Here is a 23,712-nt window from a genome sequence, read left to right on the forward strand (position 1 = left end):
TACAAAAGCTAGTGCAACTGCAGGGTGTTTTCCTAACTTAAATGAACACTTGAATGGATGGTTCAATAAGTGTCATGTTAAAGTTCATATCCTGGGCAATGTTGCTCACCCACTTTGCACTATACTGATGTAACACAGGAGTTGTTTCAGCAATAGGTGTGCACTTCACAGACTGTCTGCAGAGAGTTTCAGGCTGCAGTTTGTTCTTGGTGCAGTGATTCAATGGAATGAGCACAATGTTTTGGCTCATCCACTATGTTAGAGGCTTGTAGTGGCATGTATGTGGCTTTCCCGTATTATAGGGACTGAATATTATTTACTGTTTGTCTTTGTGTATCAGTGAAGTATTCTGTGTGTAATGAGCCTTGTTTATGCTTTTTATCTATGCACTTTATCACTTAAAGTAATTTCCCACCAGCAGTATGTGAATATGCACTAATAAAATTAGAAAGCAGGATGAGGATCACAGTATGAAGCTGCACTAATCAATTTTTTTATATTGACAATTGATTAAATGAATGAATGTCATGTTAATGAGTTGCTCACAGTAGCTGCGATGTCAATTGTTAATGGCCGAGAACATCTTTGACTAGTTATGCATGGTGGTCTATAGGTTAATTTTGCTACTGTTCACTTAATGTACTGAGCACCACTTCGGTCTGGTGGGAGCTAACGTTACCTAGCGACACCACTAATCCCTTTGGCGATTACTACTAATAACCCTGTCCCGACCCAACAGTGTTGTTGTGGAAACATTGTACCCATTCTCCCCCTGATGAGTAAGCACCTCAATTTTGATCCCCAAAGCCCCTTTAGCATTGTTAACTACTGTTAGCTCTGTTAGCACCGTTTGTAGTGTCAGCACAGTTAGTCGTGCTAACATAGTTATGAGTGCTAAAGGGGTTTACGGCTCAAATGAAGTGCCTTGCTCACGTTGGCTACCTGAGGGGAGACCAGGGGGTGGCCACCATACTTCTGTAGCAATGCTGTCCCACCTTCTTTTTTTTCCCCCTTTAACCTGTTAGTGAGCGTTAGGCTATGGAAAAAAATACTAACCTAAACTGGCATCCCTAATAGTCATAAACCAGCAGAGAATTATCACCTCACTATGCAGTTACCATATGCTCGACAGAGCATTTTAGCGACTACCAGCTCATTATTTTGGTTTTGTGGCCCACTCTTTCATTGTTTGGTTGAGTCTCACCAGTCTCATCCATGTGATTCCCAGCAGCAGGCAGCTTCTTTTGTGAAAACACCCTGATGAATCATTGTACACTACTTGTCTAGCACCAGATGGCAGGGTAGCAATGTTAGCCTAGTAGCTGGTGAGCAGTGAAGCATGCTCCTAAAGAGCAAGATATTGCTCCAAAGAGGTGGTGGAGACCAAAACAGAGCAAAAAAGACATTGAATATTGGACTTACATTCGTCCATTTGGCCAGAAACACAACTGCAAATGAGTGCTTATATTACTCTCTGTCTGCTGGAGGTGTATGGAGGTAACCATTTGCTAACATGTTTGCCATAACAGCTTGTTTAGTTGATAATGTCAGTGTTTTGTTTACAGCTTATTGCAGTGCCCCATGGCACTGAAAAAATAATTAAAACCACTTTAAGAGGAACCAGATGTAGCTCAGGTGAAGAATTACGTTTGGGTTTGTGTAGCAGGATCAATGCATACGCTCTGTTTTAAATAGCTCTTTAATCCTTTCATTGCTGTTTGTCTTTGTCACTCTGCTCTCAGCTCCTCTGCTTGGCATTATCAACTAGTCAGATAGTCTGCTTTGGTACTGATAGCTGTCACTAGTGATTCTCTCCTACACATCCTTAGCATCTCACAGGCAGCTCTTGCTTTAGAGCTAATTAAAAATTTAGACACAACACAATGTTGTAAACTGAGTATTGCGTCCAACTTCCGCCTGCATTGCGAAGATGGCCGAGTGAAGAAATGGAGCAACCAAAGAAAAAAAAAAAAAGAAGAAAATCAATAGTCCACTCTGCCTCCAACATCTTAATGCCACTCTCAGTGGAGAGGGATGTGTGGAAGTGATGGAGTCTCTGTCAGTTACTAGACATCAGAGGAGTTTTTAATTGAGGCCCCAGTGGGCCTGGGAGGGACATGGGAGATGTTGAGAGAGAGCGCTAGCCTGGCCGGTGTTAGATGAGGTGGGCAGACCGGTTGTGAGACAGTATTGTCGCCCACTTTCATCCTTCTCCCAGACCAGGGCTGGGCAGTATCACATGAAATTTGTATCACAGTATATTTTGAATATTGATGTTTTATGTATTTTTTCTCATAATTTGAATCGGATGTGATTCAAATGCAGGATGGACTCTGGTATAGTGACAATTTATTACCTCAAGTACAAGTTATAATCAGTTAACTGTTAATAGAGTTTACAGTGGCTGTGGAGGAGAGCTTCATACCTGGTGGAAATTAAGAGCTTATCACACTGTACAGCTGTGTGTGTGTGTGTGTGTGTGTGTGTGTGTGTGTGTGTGTGTGTGTGTGTGCGTGTGTGTGTGTGTGTTGTTTGCTTCACTTTCTCACAACCGCTACAGTACTAGTTGAGGATTTTGTTTTGGGTGGGCGAGTCTGTTTTATGTACCATGGGTTCTGTGTTTTCACCATGTCCTTCCACTGCTGACTTGTCTCATCATTAGGACAGGGACTCTGGCAACAATGCATTCTGCTTTCTCTTTTTTTACACCAGTGCCAGCGCTACTTGTGTCAGAGCGGGAGCACATTCTCAAAGATTCCGCATACTTGCTGACATGTTTCCTCATGATTTGCTCCTGTCTCTTTTGAGCTGTCTGACTCCATTTCTTCACCCGCCCTTTTCTTAGCATGCAAATGTGCGTTTGTTTTAGTGTTAAAGGGAAGCGTATGCTCACTGGTTAACATGCAGTAAGCTGCTGCTTGCGGTGCAATTTGACGTGACATTTAAAATCCATTCTGTACCAGAACAAATGGTTGAGCCAAATCCACATCAGGACACACATCTCCACCCCTGTGAAGTTTATGCTGGTTATACTGCCCACCTCTACCCCAGGCCATGGTTTATATATTCCAGCACAGAGCTATTACGCATTCTCATACCTCTCTGCCTATAACGTAGCCTCTGCCTCGGTAACACGACAACCATGCAGTTGGCTCTTAGCTGTATATTGAGTTAATTAGCCAGTCTACTGGGTATGGGATTACCTTCAACTGTAAAGATGAGAAAACTCACTCTAACCTTGCCCCTGGCATATCTGAGTAAGATTTAAAATCATCCCTTTGAATATACCTTTGACTTAACTTCGCCTCCTTTACTCCCAGACAATCAGTGACTGTCATACGTTGGTCTGGTTGTGTACTGTAGTAATACCCCAAACCCTCCTGACAGTTATTGAGATTACTTCAATTATTCAGGTTTGCTCATTTGTTTTTATGGCACTATGACATTTTGGTGGGGGGGGGGGCGATGACATGAATTATTAATGCCAGTCATGTATCTCTGTATATGCAAGTGTGTTTTAAATAATATGTATGTGTATAAAAATGCACACAATTTACTAATATGAATAAAGAGTGTAGCTTAATATGCACATGTATTATTAAAAGTCACCAGTGGTCCAACTAAAATAAAATACTTCACCCAAAACCTATATTTTTTATATTAGATACTCATCCCCTACTGACCTTATGCAGTCAACCAATTCTTTAATTTGTCCCATTTCTGCTTTGCGTCCTAACTTCTGGTTATTATTGCCGTCTATGATGAACATAAGTAAGAAGTCTCAGTCCTGATTGGTTCACGTAGCAGATTATAAATGTTTATTATAATTAAAAAGGCCTAAATCTATGGGGCAAAGTTGCATTCAGCAATAGCTAGCTTATAGCTTGCTCAACTCACTTACCATGTGTTGCAGCCATATGGTTGCAGCTCAATGTTTCAAGTATCAAGTGCTCTGATGCTAACTTATCTGTATGATAATTGAGGTCATAAAGTTATTTATTAAACAATTTTGCATTATTAAAAATGATTGTGATTTGTCATGCCATGCTTTGTTGGTCTGGAATCTGATTTATTAACATGAATTAAAACACATTGTTTTCACCCAACTATGTTATATAATTTATATTGTATTGATATTATAAATTGCAATAATTAGCAAAACTAATATGCAAGAAGAAATAACAGATTTGGAGAATCTCCTTGAGGCTAAAAAGCACAAGGTCAATAAGACTGGCGATGGCTCTGCTACAGTTGCTGCAGTATTACTAATATTACAATGTTATCTCAGTTACAATGGATTCTAACAATTAACTAAGCCATTTTACCTTAAACATACCTTACACTTCTTTATCGTTTCTGTACTGCAAGTTTTGTCATTCATTGATTAACAAGTGGTGTGCTGATACTGATGTATTCGCAGCAAGCTATTATGTTTCCATGTTTTCAGGCCCAGCCAGGATATCTGACTCTCTGGCTGTCAGTGGGTAATTTAATTTAATTAATTATTTTTTCACAGCTAACTTTAGGAAAGGTTTGGAATCCTTTAGTGTTATTCAATATCTAATGTCTGTGATGTTCATGACATGTAGCTGCCTTTCACAGACATCTAGAGGCCACTGACTTTCACTGGTAACTTACTTTTTAATTGGCAAGAAGTCACTCATTATCCAGCAGCCCCATTGTCTTGTTTGAATGAACAAACCACAATGATCCAAATCCATATCCTGCATTGACCTGCCAATTGTGACTCAAGCTCAGTCTGTCTCTGTGTCTCATTGTAACCTTTCTCAGTAATGTGTGACCGTTGGGTGGCAGGGAACATTCACCTGTGGATCAATCAGACTAAAGTTGGACTTACCAACACCAACTCATCATTCTAAATCCATAGCGCTGCGCTATAGGCAGAGTAGCTCTGGACTGTGGGCCAACTTTCCACTGAAGAAAGGTCAGTAGCAGCCTGACATGTCTGAGAGACAGCTTATGAGTTGAGAGTGGACTAATACCACAGAACCTCATTGTGATTCCAGCCCAGTCCAGCATTCACGCAGTTACCAGCTCAATGCCTGCTCGCTTGCAAACTCACAAACTCATCCACCTGCTTGTTTTTCCACCTTCTCAGGTCGCTTGGTCACTCACCTGCTTACCCCATCCCTCCAACCTTCACTGTGTCACTAACTCATCCACCTTACTCTCCCGCTCACCCTCCATCACCTCCCCCACCACCACCAGATGGCTTTTATAGTTCTCCTGCTGAGAAAAAAAGAGGGCTGTTAGAAACTTTATTCCTATAAATGCAGAGCCATTACTCTGTTTTAATGTGCACGTCTGCACATCATACACTCATGTTTGCCACGAGCCCAATGGCGTCAAGGGAAGGGCAATAATGTCAGACAAATTGTGTAAGTAAATGGGCGCTAGGTCGTCCTAGAGACGAGCGCATTGCTTCCCTGCATGCCAATAAGACAGCGAGGTAGCATCTTGCTGAAAAGCAATTTATTGAAATGCAAAAAGAGGAGAGAAGGCTCAGAGCAAAGATGCTGACAGGACAAAAACCTGCCGCCATCCATCTCAGTTTGCCAAGTTTTCCCTCTACAAGTGAGCTTCTTGTCCTCTCCCACAGAGGAGAGGTGTTCCCTAGAAATATTGCAAGAACAGCTGGTGTGTCTGTGTGGTCACACGCTTTCATGCTGGGGCTGAACGGGGAGGGTTCAGAGGTTTTGATGGACACCTTCGAGGTTGATAATAAAGGCTGGTAATTGAAACTGAAGCTGAAACAAATTCAAAGTCATTCGTTCAATGTAATCCTAATATTCATGCTCATGTTTTTCATTCTGGCTAATCCGTGTCCTCTGACACAGAGGCCATCTTCTTTCCATTAGTACCGTTGTTATTGTTTCTGCCAATCTCTTTCCTGTGAGATCGGCGGCGCTACACAGAAACTGAATAAAGAAGTTTAAATCACCAATGTCAGCGAGCCTGCTTGCACTCGCTGAGGTAGTATGCATCAATCACCTCGCCTGTGTTGGGTGAATGTGATTTAAGTGTGAGCTCCTGTTTTGTCTCACTGAGTTTTATATCTCATTCACTTTACTGTTTCTTCCCTGCCTTACTGTATTGTCTGAATGAATGTCTTTATCTCCGCCATGCGACTCATTGTTAGAGAGATATATAAGCCTATTTCGAGTCCTGGGCCTGGCTGTGCCACTCTAGTCTCCAGGGCTGTATAGGCCCTGCTGCTGCTGCTCAACCCCTGGGCTAGCCCTAGTCCACCTTGCTCTTCTCTGATCACCACTCTCCTCTATAGGTCCCCCCTTCTATCTTCCTCCTTTTTTTTTTTACAACTAGGCAGAATAAGGTCAGGTTGTTCATCCTGAAAATGAAAGAAAAACCTAATTGACTCTTCCTCTCCTCTTCCTCATCCCTCCAGCTTGTCTACAATGAGCCTTGAGGCTCTTTTTAGCCTGAAGCCATCCTTCTGTCAAGGGACATTATTCTCCTTTGGTCACAGCTTAAGAGGCTAGGTTTCTTCTAGGCAGGTAAAACTGGGCTGACAGTTGGAGAGAAAGCAGCTTTGATCTCCACTGTCTTCACGTTGCAGAACCAAGATGACAGGCAAGGGAGTCTTAGGAGCACTTTATTCCACCAAAGGTGCTGGAGAGAAAACACTCAGGCTTGTAAAAATGCCTGCAAATCTTGGCTCTCACATTCACTGAAGCCCAAACAATACGTAAGCTGGCCCCTTGCGAGTCCCCTATAGTGTCTTCCAGAGACTAAGGGAGTCTCATTTCTCACTGGTGATGTGCCCTGTGTTAGAGGCTCCATATGGAGGTGGTGTTTTATCATACTCTTGCCTGCCCCCATTAAATATCTATTTTTACCTTAGCAGTCTGCTGTGGCCTCCTATGATACACAAAACACCTACGGTGAAGCACCACCTATAAGAAGTAACAGCAGAGGATGTGCTCCAGGTGTGGTCGATATAACCTGTAAAAAATGTTGCAGACATTATTGAAGGTGCATTCGCTGCTACCAGTTGTACATTTTCATTATGTATCCTTTTTTTTATAGAAGTTTGATAGTGCACAGCGACAACAACCTCCAAGGGATGGACACAATAACGCATCACATTATATGTACACTATAATAGAACATAATACAACAGCACCATTTTATAGCCTCTAAAACTGCCAGAGTGTTGACTCAAGGCCTCGCAGACACAAAATGTGAACATTTTAGTGGGCTATTATATTGGATTTGCATGATATTCTGCAGGTGTTCCTGTAATTGTGTCCACCTACTGGACGTATCAGTAATCTATGAGACAGATGTGAGCATTACATGTTATTTTGACATTTATAGGACCAAAAATGATGTATATATACATTTGAAAATAATCATTGTGGATTGTCACAATAAGGTAGTAAGGTATGATTCATGGAAATTATTGGCAGCAAACTTGCATGCAGCTGCAAACAGTGCCAAAAGGCACATGTTATCAAGTGCAGTTTTACTGACACACATATCAAACATAGAATCTGATCAAATCACGGTTTGGATGTGCTGAAATGCGCAAAATTTTAGCAATACATCAAGTAGTGAATTATACAACAAAAATAAAAAGGACTACTAAACCCATAGTGTCATTTTATGTACACTGACAGGGTGCATACTTCAGCGACTATCCATTTCATGTTTACTCGTCAACTGGAATTGAGTGTTGACATCAGCAAACGTGGCAGGAAGTAAATACAGACAGGAACCCTGGTGAGTGTGTGGCATTTAGATTGGTTATCATGAATGTCTTCTTTCATTCTCTATCATATCATGTCAGCTCGTTATAGACACGCTTTCCACTTTGTTGGTGTGTATTCTGATGTGTCCCACACATTCCTAGTATCAAGAAAACACCCAAGTGTGTGAAGTGAAGTTTGCAGCTCTGAAGTCTGCAGACTCTAGGTAATGTGACAGTGCGGCCCGAAGCACTCCATCCTTACCCTTGCACAGAGGGAATAGGGAAAGGGGGAAAGAGGGGATAGGTAAACAGAGCCATTAGAGACAAATCTATTTCTGAAGAAAACAAAATCACATCATCAAACAAGAGAAAAAGAAAAATATGATCCTGCAGCCCTTTGGGCCCCGGCGTAGCAATGATAGCCGACTATGGCATTTGTCTTTATCAGTCTGCCTTGAGGGAGAGGGAGTGTGGTGGGATGGTGTGAGAATAAAAAGAGAATGAGAAAGACAATGGAAACAAAGAGCACGGCGTCTTTTTTACTCGTCACAAAGACCTAGACACATTTGTTACTTTTTGGACTTAAAAGACGTGAGCAGCTTGTGTATGATTATTCCTCTTTCATACATGTTTGGTGGTTTCGCTGTCGGTACAAAGTGGCTCTCAGATGGTCATTCTTTAAATATAACGGAGTGAAGGGCTTGGTGGACAGCGAGCCACAGCATCATCAGTCATGACTAGCCTGGGGAGGCATACGCAGCTTCATCAAAATGACAAGATTGACTTTCCAGATTTTATCCTTTCGCTGTGACATTTGGTTGTTTATTCTGCTGTGCAGCAGCAGTAGCAGAGAGTCTTTTTAGTGCCTTGTGTATCGAGAGACTCTCTTGAAATAGATATATATGGTTAAGGATATATATGGTGGTGTCCTTAAAATTTCATTCATTCTTTCATTTTCTGTAACTGTTTATCCTTTTAGGGGTCACAGGGTGCTGGAGCCTATCCCAGCTGACATTGGGCAAGAGGTGGGATACACTCTGGACAGGTTGCTAGACTATCGCAGTGCTGACACAAAGAGACAGACAACCATTCACGCTCACATTCACACCTATGGACAATTTAGAGTCACCAATTAACCTGCATGTCTTTGGACTGTGAGAGGAAGCTGGAGTACCCAGAGAAAATCCACACTGACACGGGGAGAACACGCAAACTCTGCACAGAAGGGCTTCCCCATCCCAGGGTTCGAAACCCCTCACCTGGGGTTCAGGGTGCTAACGCCCTCCTCAAAATTTGATAAGGAAAACAAGGAGCAGCAATAACAAGAATAAGAGTCGACAGCCTTGCTAGCATCACCGCATTAGCAGCAATGACTGTAAATAAAGATGGACAATGTGTCTCTGTGCCAGATGTTGCGCTAGACTTTTTCGTCACCGGTCATTTTGACCGACAGGGTCGTAAAAATCCGGTCATCATCTATTTTTACCGGTCATTTTAATTTTTGTTTTTAAATGATAATAAAGATATTCAAAGACATTTAGTTTTCATTCGTTCATTTTTAATAAATCCAACAAGCAAGTTATAAAGTGTGCATTAATAAGGACATCAACGAAAAGATGAACAGACATCCACACACCCGTGCCATTAGGCTTTGCCCTGGACACACCAGACGGCACTAACGCGTCACTAAAGTGTCCGGTGTGTTCAGGGCATTATGTAGTTATGCCTGTAGGCTCGGTGACACAAAATTAAAATTGTAATGAAGGGATTATGGTATTGAAAAATGTGTTCAGTTATGCACTGTTGTGTTATTTTAAATTATAAACACAGGATTTTCTCCTCACGTTCCTCACTCAGTGCGAGCTGTTATTTTATTTTGAAAATTGGCTGGATTCTCTCGTCTCTTCTCTTCCGCTCTGCTCAGCGGCCTGTGTGGACAGTCAGATAGGTTAACATGGGCCCTGACTGACAACTGCCTTTGCTGCTGGGCGCCGTGCTTTGGTTCCACGTCCGGTGTGTCCAGGGCGTTATGTCAACAACGCTACATGAAGCAGATGAATGACTTTTTCTCTGCAGTACTGTGCACTCCACCGCCAAGTGGGCAGGGGTGGTAATTGCAACCGGTCAAAATGACCGACAGCCTTCAGATTTTCCAGTCATTGTTGTAAAAAAACGGTCAATGACCGAAAATATCCAGTTAACGCGACCCCTGCTCTGTGCAGTAGCAATCTACCCACTATCAAGTTCCCACTCATTCCCCTGTCCAACCAATTGCACACTGATTGACACACACAGCTGTCAATCATGACATCAGTCCCATGTTTATAACATCAAATAACTAGTCATGACCAAACTTTTTCAGAAAAATGAACACTTGAACACACATCATCGTGACATCTAAAATGATAGCAACCATCTTTGGGAGTTTATTTGATGTACTTCGACTTTTTATTTTAGCCCATGTCCCATCTGCTTACATAGAGGGGTGGGGTCTATGACCCATACTGCAGCCAGCCACCAGGAGGTGATCGACATATTTTGGCTTCACTTTTGGGGAGCTGTCATGCCATCCATCTGTATATACACACTATGGTTAGCAGCAATGCTAACGTCCTGATGCTAAGCATGATATTAACTATGTGAATCGACTTAGTTAAGTGTTTTAGCATGCTAACATTTGCTAATTAGCACCAAAACCAATGCACAATTAAGGCTAATGGGAATGACTGTAGTTTTGCAGATATCATAATACAAAGTATTGGACAAATCAAACATTTGATGTGATGATGCTACGCCAGATGGATAGTGAAGAGATCGCCAAAGTTATTATGATTCATCCTAAGCCTTGAGCATGGCTAAAAACAACAGCAGAACAAAGGCTGAACTGGCCTTTTTTAAAACGACCCTTTTTTATCATTGGCGAGTACATGTCCCTCCTCCTCCTCCCCTCAGTGGCCCTCTGTGGCCTTTCATTAACTCGGTTTCGTAGGACAATCAGTTACATTTGCTTCACAGTATCAGATGGACTGGATTTCCATCTGAGAATTGATCACCTCCAAAAAAAGGACGCCTCTATTTGCCCTCCATCTTGGCTGGGCTGTATTATAGCCTGTCTGCCTGTCTGCATAGCTGATGCCAAGTCCTTACAGATGCTTCATCATTTCCTCTTTCCAATGCCAGTCATTTTTCAGTCTTTTTTTTTTTTTTATTATTATTATTATTATTATTATCTGCCCAGAGCGGGCACTCTCTCTGAGGGAGGCCTGTTTGTGCTACAGCCAGGCTCACAGCTATTTAGTGGCTCTGCTGTTTTCTTTTCTTCTCCCTCTGTTCAGTTTGAATACCCCAGGGAAATTTGGCTGTGTCTCTGATATCTTTTTTTTTTTTTTTTTTTTTTTTTTTGTCCTGCTGACCAGTTTTTATTCCTCATCATCAGTTTGCAGTTTGCCAACATACTGTCACTCATTTTGATGTCTAATTGTCTCCAAAGTAATTTTAGTGTAGTGCACTCGGAAAGATGTGCTATCATTATACTCGTTAAAAACCTTACCTTGCTCCTATTCAAAATGAACCACTGAATATTGGCATTTCATTCCCGTTCAGACTGAAAATGATATTGTAGACATTAGGGAAGTTATAGAATATTAAAGCAAACGCATCAGAACTCGAGACATCTGAGCAATGTGTAGCAGAAGGCAGGGGGTGGGATAGTTAGCGCCAACATCCTCTTAATGCTGTGCCAATGCTGTTTGAGTGAAACGACAACACAGTCTTGTGCGACTGCTTAGCTATCTGCCATCTGGACTCAATTGAGTGACTCAAGTGTCTTAATTGGACACTAGTAAAGAAGCTCTTACTCCATTCACATTAAGCAAAGGTTCACACTCATTTCGGTTTTCTCTGACAGCCCCGCTCTCCCTCAAAGTCAAACCTTATGCGGAGATGATATGACGAGCTTGACGACGATGACGGAGATAATGATGGCAATGATCATCATCAGTGTCATCGTGTTGCGCTTCATGTTCTGCAGTCCGGATAATTTAGGATTTTTATGATAACGGACTCTAACAGCAAAAATTGTCAAATGGTGAAATAATGGTGATGGATACAGCCGTGACAGTTGTGCTCTTATTTTAGCTCTGCAAGAGTGAATAATGAGGCTCTCCCCCCCTGTCCCTCCCTCCTCCCTCTGCCCTTTGCTTCAGGTCAGAACATCGCGTTCCCCCCGGTGGCTCTGTGGGTAACTGTTGGCCTGGCCGTGTGTCTGCTGGTGCTGCTCATTGCCCTGGCTGCTGTCTGCCGCAGGAAGATCAAGGAGAGCTGCGAGGAGGCCAGGAGAGAAGGTAGAGGAGGGAAAAGGGGGGGTGAGGGGGGAGTGAGGGGGTTGGAGATGTGGCTCTGCACATTCAGTACCAGTGTATATTCTTACTAGGAGTACAATTCATTGGTGATGACTCTCTTGAAAATCCATGTTTAGTCCTCAAGGTTAGATAAAAGCTTTTTGGGCTGACTTGCCTATATTAGGGGCAATTTGAAATGTGAATCTCAGAGCAACTTTGGAGCTATATGCACAAAAAATAAAGTCATGAAATGATTTCCTGTTTTTCACTTGGACTGTGTTGGCCTGCTGTGTACACAGTTCAAGGGCTTACTGAATAATGGATGCTAACCTATCATGCTCTCAGGCCCTTTCAGCCCTTATGAGGGCCTTCATTTAAATGCAGAATGACTCCTTAAACTCTTCACATAGTGGGCCAGTAGATGATATGCATAATTGCGACATGTTGCCTAGATCATGTGGGAGGCACAACGAGAGCGGGAGGGAGATAGAGCAGAAAGGCAGCGATGAGATGTTAACTGCTCAAGGAACTTTGAGAATCCAGGGGGAGTTCTGCTTAATGCGTATAGGCAGGATCTCGGATGGTGGGACACATATCTTCGGCAAAGAGGAACATCATTACTCGGGTCCAGTAATTAGCGTTGCGGAATGGCTGAGGATCGCCGCAAGTGCAAAGAGAAAAAGTTTTGAAATGAGATAGATAGTGCAGAGCCACCAGCTCTGCTGTAATGAGATCCGCTCAGAGTGGAGGAGACATTTAAATAAAGGTCAGCCAGTGTCTGCACCAGGGCCCAGAGGTTTAAAAATAAATATGGAAGTGACACAGACTCAGAGGAAAGAGTAAATAGCTCCATGGAACATATGAAATCAAATGAAATGGAAAGAGAGGAATATAATGCAGTTCCTCCCACGGGCAAAAAGGCTCCTAGGGTGGTGGGGCCCTTTTCTTCAGCGGAGTGGAATAGGAGCTGTGTTTCCTGCCTGCAGTCCTAACACCGAAGGCAGGATTGATTATGTGGTCATCCTCTGTCCGCCTTATTGAAAGTCTTATTCTGTCCTGCCAGCCATGCTTCTGCAGTCTTTGGTGTTTTCCGAGCACAAAGCCGAGGAGTGGGAACGCTGACTTATTCACATATCATGCGGACTCTTATACTCACGATAGAATGATACTATATGAATACAGATGTGTGGAGGGGCTTTAAATAGGATTGCCATGCACATGTCCAGAGCTGTGGGGAGGCAGGAAGCAGAGAAGTGCAACCTAATTGTGGTTGTCTTATCTTTTAATGGCGTTCCCAGGTATGGCCAGATTGAAGTTGACTCTCACTTCACCGTGTCTGTGTAGCAAGGGTGGAAGGGTCAGTTAAAGTGGAGAAGTGAGTAAGTCATTTTTCTTACCTGTCATAATGTATGTGGAGCACCCGAATGTGTATCGTAACAGAGCAGAGCAGCTTGTGGAAGCTCAGTTCCAGGGGCAGTGTTATATCTCAGCACCAGCATGGGTCTGTTCTCTCAGTTTTTTCTTTCATCCCTCTCTTCTGTCCTCCCTTACATAATGACTATGTATCTAATACATGCTTTCAGTGACCTATCCGCGGCCGCTGTTCCATTTCTCCAAAGCATATTTTACATTTAGATAAGCGTGTGATTTAATCAGACTCACGCTTGGATATCATGTGTAGGTGACAAGGGACAGATCTCCCCTGTGTGTGACGAATGAAAGTCATGAGGGAAGCAGGGTGTCCCTCGAGGTTTTGACCACAGTGGTGCACATGTTTCCCAGGGCTTATGTGCATATTACTCACATGAAATAACAGACATATAGATTTTCTTCACGCCAAGTCCATGCTACAGAGCCAGGGCATTGTTTTTGGGGCTGGTCGACCCATCATTGCCTCAAAGCTAGGGTGGGCGACTTATTTACAAGCATTTTTTATTATATTTGTTGAAATCAGGCCCCTTGGAAAGCAGCTCAGCCTTGCTTCCATTTTTTCCCAGTGGCCAATCGCAGTATTGCAGCAAAAAAAAAATCTCCTACGGCCTAAAAAGCATTTTCCCGGTCGACCACCACTGGAAAAGAAATGTCTGTAAAACTGCTGAGAGTACACCTTGAACTGCAGACAAGGTCAGCTATGACTCTTTCTATCATGATTTTTTTTTAACCATGGAGGTTTTATATTTATAAAACTATCTTCAAGCCAAGACAATGATTTAAAAATTGTTGACGTCATCACAACGTAAAGTCTGAGTGGGAACTCTTGGGCGGGGCCAGTGGGAGAAACACCTCTGTGCATATTTTGTAATGGTATACCCTAAAGCTAGAAACTCTGGAGTATGCGCCAGGTGAGCAACTCTACTGGAATGGATAGGCGCCATCTTGGGTTATGTATGTAGTTATTGTGATGCATCTATGATTGAAGTTCTTTTTACGTCCTAATAGCAATCAATAAATGAAATGCTCTGGAAATAAAAACGATGTCTGTGGCTGTCGCAGGGTTGTATTAAGCCCTTCCAATCATTTCATTTGGGCAGAATACAATGATTGGATAGCTTACATGTCTGTCATAGAAAGGGCATTCCTGCTTTCTGTTCTACACATGTGAACAGTGAAAGCTTGATGCAGTGATGAAGAATCCTGCAGAGAAAGTTTCTATTCCAGCCTTGTCAACAACTGCCCACACTGCAAAGGAACCCAAAAAAGGAAGAAGGACTTATCAGAAAGAGAGTCTTGAGGAGAGTGTGACAATATACAAAATAAATCACACCAATATCGGTAAATCGCTTTTTTCAAGGACATGAAAAAGACGTCGTTTCACCTTGAACTCTTCAACCGAATCTCAGTGTTGCTCAGACATCTGCAAAGATGTCTTCTCAACATCTTTTCAACAACATTTTGCTGGGTGGGAACGAATCAAAATATTGGCTAATTAAAGCTGTTCCTCGTGTTTTCTTTTTTAAATAAGCAAAATTGCTTCATTTTTGTCATCAAGAGTTGCTATTCAAAGGGAGAGAAAATGAATTAAAACCTACGCAGCACAAACACTGCTGTCATTAAGCCTCGTGTTTCGTATGCACAAAGGTTTTAAAAAGAAGAAGGCTCTGCTGTTTCTAGGGTGCAAGAAGAATTAATTAGGCCCACTAATCAGTGTATTTATAGTACTATAGGTTTACTAAGAGGCCATTTGCTTTTGCTTAAATTTGAAACACTCATGATGTCACGGCAGTATTTGAAGAGATTCAGCAGCAGTGCTGCACCACTTCTGCGTAGGGGAAACATAGGGGCAGAAGGGAGGATGATGAGGAACAGTAACAGCCTTCTGGCTTCACTGAGTCGCTTTCTTTCTCCTGACTCTCTCATCTTTTATGTGGTTTGTCCAGCTTTTGTGCTTAAGCCATAACCACCCTTCCTCTTACCCCCACACATTTGGGATGCAGCCAATAGGGGCATAAAATTGTAGCGCTCTCAGTGTACAAGGGAAGCAGTTCTCACTCCCTGCCCTGTGGATGCCCTCTTTTTCACCCTGACTTTAAGGTGCCTTTAAATGAGCCTCACTCTCCTATCAAAGCCCTGTCCCCCAAGGTATTTCCCCTGCCGCCACAGTGGTGGGGCTGTTGGTCGATTTGGAGGTGTTGAATGAAGCAGTGAGGGTAAACAGGCTCACACAGCTATGTGAATGTTACACCACAGTTGTGAAGATATGTGGTTTCATGCTTTTTTCAAGGTGCTTTTGTGGATTTCACTCTGAAAATGTCCAGATTTTTAACAGGTCACCTTAAAATGGCATTCTAGACATACAGTTCAAGGTTCCCAACAAAAGACCATCTTTTCTCCAGAGAAAAGTGGAAGAAAATGTTAAGTTCCATGACCAAAGCCATACCTTGAACTGACTAAACTATGTCTCATAATAATACGGGATATGTACTATGAATACTACAGTAATAGGTAATCTGATTGCAAAATACTACATAACATAAAGGAAGAGAAACTGAAGAATGTGGTGTGAGTAGATTGATGCCTGTGCTGTTTGAATCCAGAAATGCTCTGATGCGGTAATAATAAGGATTATAGTGTGCTGTCAAAGTCAGAGAAAATCAGGCAGGCATATAGGAATATAAACAAATGCGCTGTGTTGTCTTTACGTTTAATTTTGTACAATTAGCAGTTTAATCTCATGTATCAGGCACTAAACAGTGGATTTCAAGCTCAGTTGCTGTGAAAAATGTGTCATAGAATTAATATCAGTCCCTTGGACACTGTGTCTCAGGCCTATTTTTAGCCCATATGTGTGTACGCACATGCACATGCGAGTCACGTGTGTATGCAAGTGTGACAGCCATCACTTGTTTGCCTCCCTAACTCTGTTGACAGTGGGTTTTCAGAGAGCCAGCAGCTAAAGCCTAATGTGATTACTGTCTTTGCGAAAGGGCTGGATAGGAGGTTAAGGGGGTGGGTATGGGTCTGTGTGTGTGTGTGTGTGTGTGTGTGTGTGTGTGTATGTGCATGTGTGTGTATGATGTGGCAGGGGTACCACTGTGTGGAGCTTCCTTGTCATATAGCTCTCGCACCACAGCTTGTCCTTTTGAGCTGTGAAGGATCAGCTCACCATAGGCTTGGGATGAAGTGACTGCATTGCGTGCCTGCCTTTGTACCATGGCTCCCACTGATAATGGCTCCTCTGTCTCCCCACAGCTGAAGAGGCCAAGGAACTGGAAGAAGAGGAGTCAAAGACAGGTCAGCCAATCCACACCTGGTCAAGCCTCAGCCTCTGCATGCATCAGGGGCCTCCAGTATGTTGTAGCTAGCACTGCTGCGGCAGGCGATTGTGGCAAATGTTGGTCAAAAAAACAGTTGAAAATCCACTTCAGCTAAAACCGATATTGAAATATTTGGACGTGTTTAATCTTTTGCATTCAGCACTGCAAGCAGTGTAATCATGCAAGGATGTAAACACTGTCAGGAACAACAGTGCATTTTATCCGCCGAAGGGGGGATCAAGTGGGCAGGCAGACCAGACTGAGCCTGTAAACAGGGCAATTAATTCTGCACGGTGATTTAAAATTGTATATATTTTTTCTTACACATAATGTAGGTTATGTCTTTACATGTACTGCGCAAAACATTAAAGTTACAAAAATATCAAACACCACAAAATTCACCCACAATTTGGCATGTCTGCTTCAGAATTAAGTCCAGGTGGCAGGATGGTAGGGACCCAACAGTACAAGTAACTGAATGTTAAGTTTGTTTACTGAAGTGTGAGTGAACGCTGATGAAGCATGAGTGCACGTGAGAAATGAGACCGGCTCCAGGCACCGAATGCATTCAACACAGCAACCCAGCGGCATAACTCTTCCACCATGGATGTGTGTGTGTGTGTGTAAGTGTTTGAGGCAGACAGAGGGATACGAGCGCGCTAATGTAGTGATGCCAACAAGCTGTTTTACATTATACGTTCCCCCAAAGCTACAGCTATAACAGTGAAATCTATCTTGTCTATAAATTTAATGGTAACAAGTTCCACAAGTTCCACAAGTTCCACAAGTTCCAAGTTTCACAAAATGCCAACAATAGTGCTGCCGTGTCCTGCACTCAGATGATCCTGTTTACCAAGCTGAATTGATTTTGAGTCCTGGCCGAAATGTGTTCTGCATATTATTGTCACTTGGATGAGTTGCTTTGAAATTTTCTGATGAATCATTCAGCAGAATTGACAGACATCACCTGTGATGGTTCATGCACCACTTAATGACTACACAGAGTTTGGCAAGGCACTGTCCTTTTATGTCTAACTCGTCTAAATCACTAAACAAAGGCAATAAAGATATTTCCTCCCTTGATGCATTTCACATTTCACAACTGTATGAACAAGACTATGAGCCGACAGCCACACCACTGGCTGCGTGAGGCTGTATCAAAGTAGAGTGTTGCTTCGAGCTAAATGTTAATGTCAGCACACTGACACGCTCACAATAACAACGCTAACATTATCATATTTAGCTGGTAGAATGTTTCAAAAGGTCTTAGTTTGTCTTGGCTAAATGCAAACACTGACATGCTCTCAATAACAATGTTGACATGCTCATGTTTAGTGAGTTCACCAACTTAGTTTAGCGTGTTAGCAATAACACACTAACATTAACATTTCCTAATTAACATTAAACGCAAACAAAGTGAAGCTGAAGCCGGAGTTACTGCTGGTTGCCAAGCAACCTCATGGCAATGACAAGACTCAAGGGAGTTGAGAGGATGGCCAAGAAATAGTTCAGAGATGCGCAGTATTTTTTTACAGGCCAGGTCTATTTCTTTTGCATTTAGTGAAGCTTATCTGCACAGACAGGCTGCTGTTTAAAATCACACAAGTATCCCGCTGTATATTTAATTTATTTACCATATATTTATTGATTGATCAGCTTCCAGTGTCTGTTTTCAAGCAGCAGAGTCCCCTCACTCGTTACAGTGGGCGGGTAAATAAAATCAGTGCTGCCGCTGACATGAAAAATATTTTGGTTCATAGATGTATAATGGGCCAGTCACTGTCCTCTTAGCTCTGCAGGAGCTGCTACGGACACACGGCTGCTTCTGTGACGCTAAATTCAGGTCAGAGTCAGCGTTGATTTAAAACTACTTTCTTCATGGTGAGGATAGTAACACTACCAATCACATTGCTTGACAAAATGTGACGTCCGTGACATAACAAAATTCTCTAGGCACATGACATGAAAGAAAAGTGTGGTGCGACAGTTTGTTGCTGTCGAAAATACGTAATTTCTGTCTAGCAGCACTCTTCAAAAGTGTCGCACACCCAAGCATGAATCAGCCGTAACTGTTACCCCCTGTCTCCAGACATTGTACTAAGCTGTGCTAACCAGTTGCTAATTAAATTATATTATATATATATGCTTTATATTTACCATACAGACATGAGCACGGTATCAATTTTCTCATCTAACTTTTGGCAAGAAAGCAAATAAGCATATTTTCTAAAATGTCAATATATTCCTTTTAAATCTATCTGATGTAGTTTACCTATTTCAGGAGATTCCTATTTCACATTAGAGGGAAGGTTCAGGTTTTGCCTGGCATTCATTTCCAGCCCTCTATAATGCAAGTGAACCAGGACAAAGTACTTCAATGTGTGCTTCTTTTTCTGAGATGAGAGTGATGTGATATTTTGCTTACTATGACCGTATGAGTCCAGAATTAATTGTGCCATTAGCAAGCAGAGCAAGCTTCTTCTGCCTGCCCAGCCTCAGTGACTACCCCTCACAGTCCTGAGCAGTTCTCCCTCAAGCGTTAATGTCATTAGAGTTATTCATTTGACTCCTTCTTTAGTCTGATTGAATTATTTAGCCTTTCTGTGAACGGCAAAGTTAATACCATGTGATTTTAATAAGCTGAGAGGTGAAGGAGAGTCTCTGAGTGAAGGGGGACAATGACTTTCACTCTCTAATGCCTCTCTCATGAATGTTTCAGAGAGATCTGTGCAGCCAGGAGCGGGGTCAGCCATCCCACAACTAGTGAGACTTAATAGTTCAGCTTTAGCGAAAGGGGCAGGGCAAAGGAGAATTGAGCTGGGAGACTGTAGTATGCCTGTACTCCAGCGACAAGACAGCAACTTGCAGACACCCTCACCCTCGCTGCCTCTTGTCATCGTCCATGCACCTGGATGATCCAGGTGGACGTTGTGGGCGGTGAGCTGGTGAAGTCAAGCTAATGGCTCTGCCTTCTGAGATCACTCTGTAAGCACTCCAGACAGGAAGCTTTGTTTTGCCATCTGGCTCCAATTGCGCTGACAAAGCCAGAGGTTCCTGCATGAGACAAAGGAGCTGAAATGAGCCCCACTTTAATAAACCCAGGATGATGGGGAGCCACGTTTGTGTGTTATCTTAATGAGCTGTCCAAAGGAGAGCGCGCCTTCCCTTTCAAAGCCAGCCTGATTTTAACAATAACCAGTGATAACTAGGGACCTGGGCTCGTTCATTTGCAGTGGGGTAGGATCCCTTTGTTGCCTTTACAGCCGCAGCAAATAATGTTTAACAAACAGTGGAGCTCAAATTCTGGGTTTATTTGCAGGCGCTGAAGCCAAGAGCAACCCCTTCACACACAGCTCCACACATGCACACACTTGCAGCGGGACACACAAACCACACACAGAAAGAAGCACTGTTATACACTAATCTACATCCACATGCAGAGATGCGCAGTGTGTACAGTACTTGCTGGCTTCATCCCTCACCTCCCCACCTCCTCCCTGCAATGTGTTCAGTAATCTGAGCATGATGTGCTGTTTAGAGGGGGCTGCAGTCACGCAAGTGAAGCTCCTCCTGTCAGAAGCTGGCTTTAGTTTGTGTGCACTAGCCCCTGTCTCCCTAAATCCTGGACTCCAAGGAGTCAGGCCTTAGCAACAAGGCCCTGGAAGAGAGTGTTAGTCAGTGACCCAGTTCTTTCATAGACAAAGAATTGTCGGAAAGAACAATTTGACACGCCCTCTGAAAAAGAAGCTCCATGCGAAAAACGGTTTTATTAACCCTTCTTAACTGAGGCAAGGTCCTGTGAAGGTGGAAGTTTGGGGAATATCAGACTTTATAAAGCTTGGGAGCACAAGGAAGCTCCACCCTTCACCATATTCTGGTTCGTTCATGCCAAGGCCATCACTGAAAGATGGATGACAGTTGCTGAAATCATATTAAAGCTTCAAGCCCAGTAGCCCTCACCCTAAATGATTTTAAGAAGCTAGCTAGCTAAGACTGTGCAAAGGTGACTCTTGAGCAGACAGACAGAAACAAGGACAGCTGTACCAGAGTCAAAGTCACCTCTGTGCTTATTATATCCCCCCTCTGTCCTTTCTGTTGAGTTATTCACATAGCAATGAAAATACACCTTAATGCGTGAGGAACATAATATTCACCTTTGTCTCTCATGGGACTCAAAGTGTAGCATTTTGAGTGAACAGATTAAGTTTATATATTAAGTGTATAATTCAGCACAGAGTATGGCTCTATGTTCCTTGGATTAGCATATATTTCATTGCCTCAGGGAGTATTATCATTATACACAGTTAATTTGAGCATAGTTAGGACATTGTTTTTACATGTCTATTTAACCATAAAACTTTAATTGTAGGGATTGGTATACAGTCAATAACAACTAAAGAAATGAATGTAATACATTTGTTTTTACAAAATTTGATTGTTTCCTAATCCTGATTGATTGACTTCAAAGGCATCTTTGAGTTTTTGAACACTCGCAGAGCTATTGGAGTTGTGTTTTTTCAAGCGGTTCTGTTTTATTCATTTGCAGGCAGCTCTGCAGTCAATTGCTCTTTCAAAACACTTATCTTTTATATTTGTATATTTTGCCGGATAGTTGACCCTCTGTTGTTTCTAAAACTAGGCCCAGTGAGTGACCCTGACCTGAGGAACCCACTGGTTGTTACTAGTTGTTACTGGTTGTGAACGTAAAATTGTAGTTACTCTACGTAAGTGTTACTGAAATTTGAATGGTCTCTGGCACAAGAATTTCCTTCACGATAAATAAAGTTCTGTCAAATTGAATCGAATTGAATTGAACTGAATTGAATTTCAGTTTGATAGTTGGTCAAACATAGTAAAGAAGGATGCCAGAAAGCAAACATGGATGTATAAACTTGGTCCGAAATTAATATCTGCCAAGCTCCAAGATTTTCTGTTGGCAAGTAAGTCTCAGAGACCATCGCTCGCACTGCCAGGTAAACGTTTGTACCAAAAAAGTCTTTCAATTGATTATGATGCAAGTCTCTCCTGCATTTTGGTGTGATTTACAAGTGTGCTGCTCCACTGCTCATCTCCTGTCAATGTCCAAGTTTGACACACATAACACACAGACACTACAGATGTGTTTTTACACACATCTAAACAGTGTCACAGTGCCACCAGTTTTGCGGCACTGTTTACAGTACAGAAGTTTAGCTGATCCGCTAAGCTATCCCTTGCTGCTAGCTGCAGCTAGCAATCACGATGCTAATGTTTAGCCAACTGTTATGAGTAGCTTATGAATTGCGCCCATACTTATGACGGTAATACAGCACAGAGGCTCAGAACTCTGAACTGAGATGGCAAACTTGTATTGCCTCCCACATTGTGAACAGCAGCTCATCACAGCTTTGCTCACTCTCTTCTTACCTTTCACAATAAAAGCCCTAGACATATATACACTGTATCACTGTTAACCAGAGGGAACTTATTATATTATTTAGGCTGTGCTGCTCATTTTTTTCTAATAATAATTCTGATTCAATTTTATTATCTCAATGAAATGTACTGAAACAAATATGACACAAAACGGCGATTTATTATTTTGTGCGGTAAAAAAAATATGTTTGGCCAGTGGATTTTTTCATCTACCAGTCCTCTTGGCTGGTGAGTGAAAAAAGATATTTCAGACACTGGGTGTAAACATTTTAATATTTAAGATGGTTTTTTTTTGTTTGTTTTTTTAAATTCGGCTTTGCAGTTGTGGAAGAAAATGCACTTAACATGTTTGCTGGACCTGTAGGGTACACACAATGTGTTTTGTTGAGATATGCTTAATGTAAATTTTTGTGTGTTTGCAAGAAACTCCACAGGGCACCTTTTAGTTAGTTTGGTTTTCTTATTGATATTATAAATTTAAAGCCCAACTTAGCCCACAAAATATAAGTCGCAGATGGTAGTTATAATGGTGCACTGAAAAAAAAAATTCTTGGACACATGGCCCTACCAGACCAAGGCTTATTAAAACATTGCATACTGTATTCTTAAAACATAACCCAGTTTGACAGACCTGCAGGTCACTGACAAACCACTCTACATTACTATAGTTTGAATTGAGACGGCCTTGGAAAGCAGCCCCCAGGCAGCTCGGCGTGACATGCCCTCTCTTTTCACTGCCGGCACACACTCAGCCACTGGGCTCTCCCAGCGGTCACACATTACTGACTAAAGATATGTAAATAGAACATTCATGTTGCCTTCATTATTAGATGTGGGTCACTGGATAACTTCAAGAGCGCTAATTAAAGGAGCTCCCAGCACACTGTTGCCTAGTAGTTGCGCACACTTTGCTCAAGCACTGCACTCGTGTTCCTTGCTGGTTCAGCACTGTACAGTAAGCTACGTGTTTACTACTGTGTGTTCTCTAAGGGTGAACCCTGAGAGACGCTGTTATGGTGCTGAAGGCTAAGTAACACTGGTTGGATAATAATGGGAATCATATACCTCTTCTCACGTTAATCATATACATACATGTAGGTCTCATATAACATTGAATTCTCTAATTATGTACAAAAAATAATTTCCTGTGGTTGCTTTTTTCTCTTATTTCTATACATTACCGGCATCACGAGAAAGGGAAAGATTCTGAAAGGCCAGCTGCTGAGAAACTTTATTCTTTCTTTTTCATTGCCTTGAGTTGGGGAAGGAACTCATCAAGGATGTGCTGCACACCGAGCTATATTTGCAACCTCTCAGAGGTTATCTGCTGGTCCATGAGGAAAAGGCCACCCGATCATTGTCAGAAGAGACAGAGGAAAAATAGCAGCTCCTAAATCATTTGGAATAATGAGTGTTGTCACAGTTAATAAAAGCAGTCAAATCACTCAGTGCTGTGCATCACAACAGCAGG

The 23,712-nt window shown here is 42.3% G+C and overlaps 1 protein-coding gene across 4 annotated transcripts in view; it reads left to right on the forward strand.

Annotated features, from left to right (window-relative positions):
- The window catches only part of cd276 (CD276 molecule), a 78,071-nt gene that overhangs the window by 39,885 nt on the left and 14,474 nt on the right, over window positions 1-23,712 (forward strand). For 3 of the 4 annotated variants that reach the window (XR_007448325.1, XR_007448324.1, XM_049566100.1), the window contains exons 5-6: window positions 11,938-12,075; window positions 16,762-16,803. Coding sequence is in view for 2 of the 4 variants with exons in the window: in XM_049566100.1 (XP_049422057.1) it covers window positions 11,938-12,075; window positions 16,762-16,803 (180 nt within the window). In the remaining 2 variants the exon portion in view is untranslated. The remainder of the gene's footprint in view (window positions 1-11,937; window positions 12,076-16,761; window positions 16,804-23,712) is intronic. The other variant, XM_049566118.1, reaches the window with a different exon arrangement.

This window comes from Epinephelus fuscoguttatus, linkage group LG2, assembly GCF_011397635.1.
Source record: "Epinephelus fuscoguttatus linkage group LG2, E.fuscoguttatus.final_Chr_v1".
Taxonomy (NCBI): domain Eukaryota; kingdom Metazoa; phylum Chordata; class Actinopteri; order Perciformes; family Serranidae; genus Epinephelus; species Epinephelus fuscoguttatus.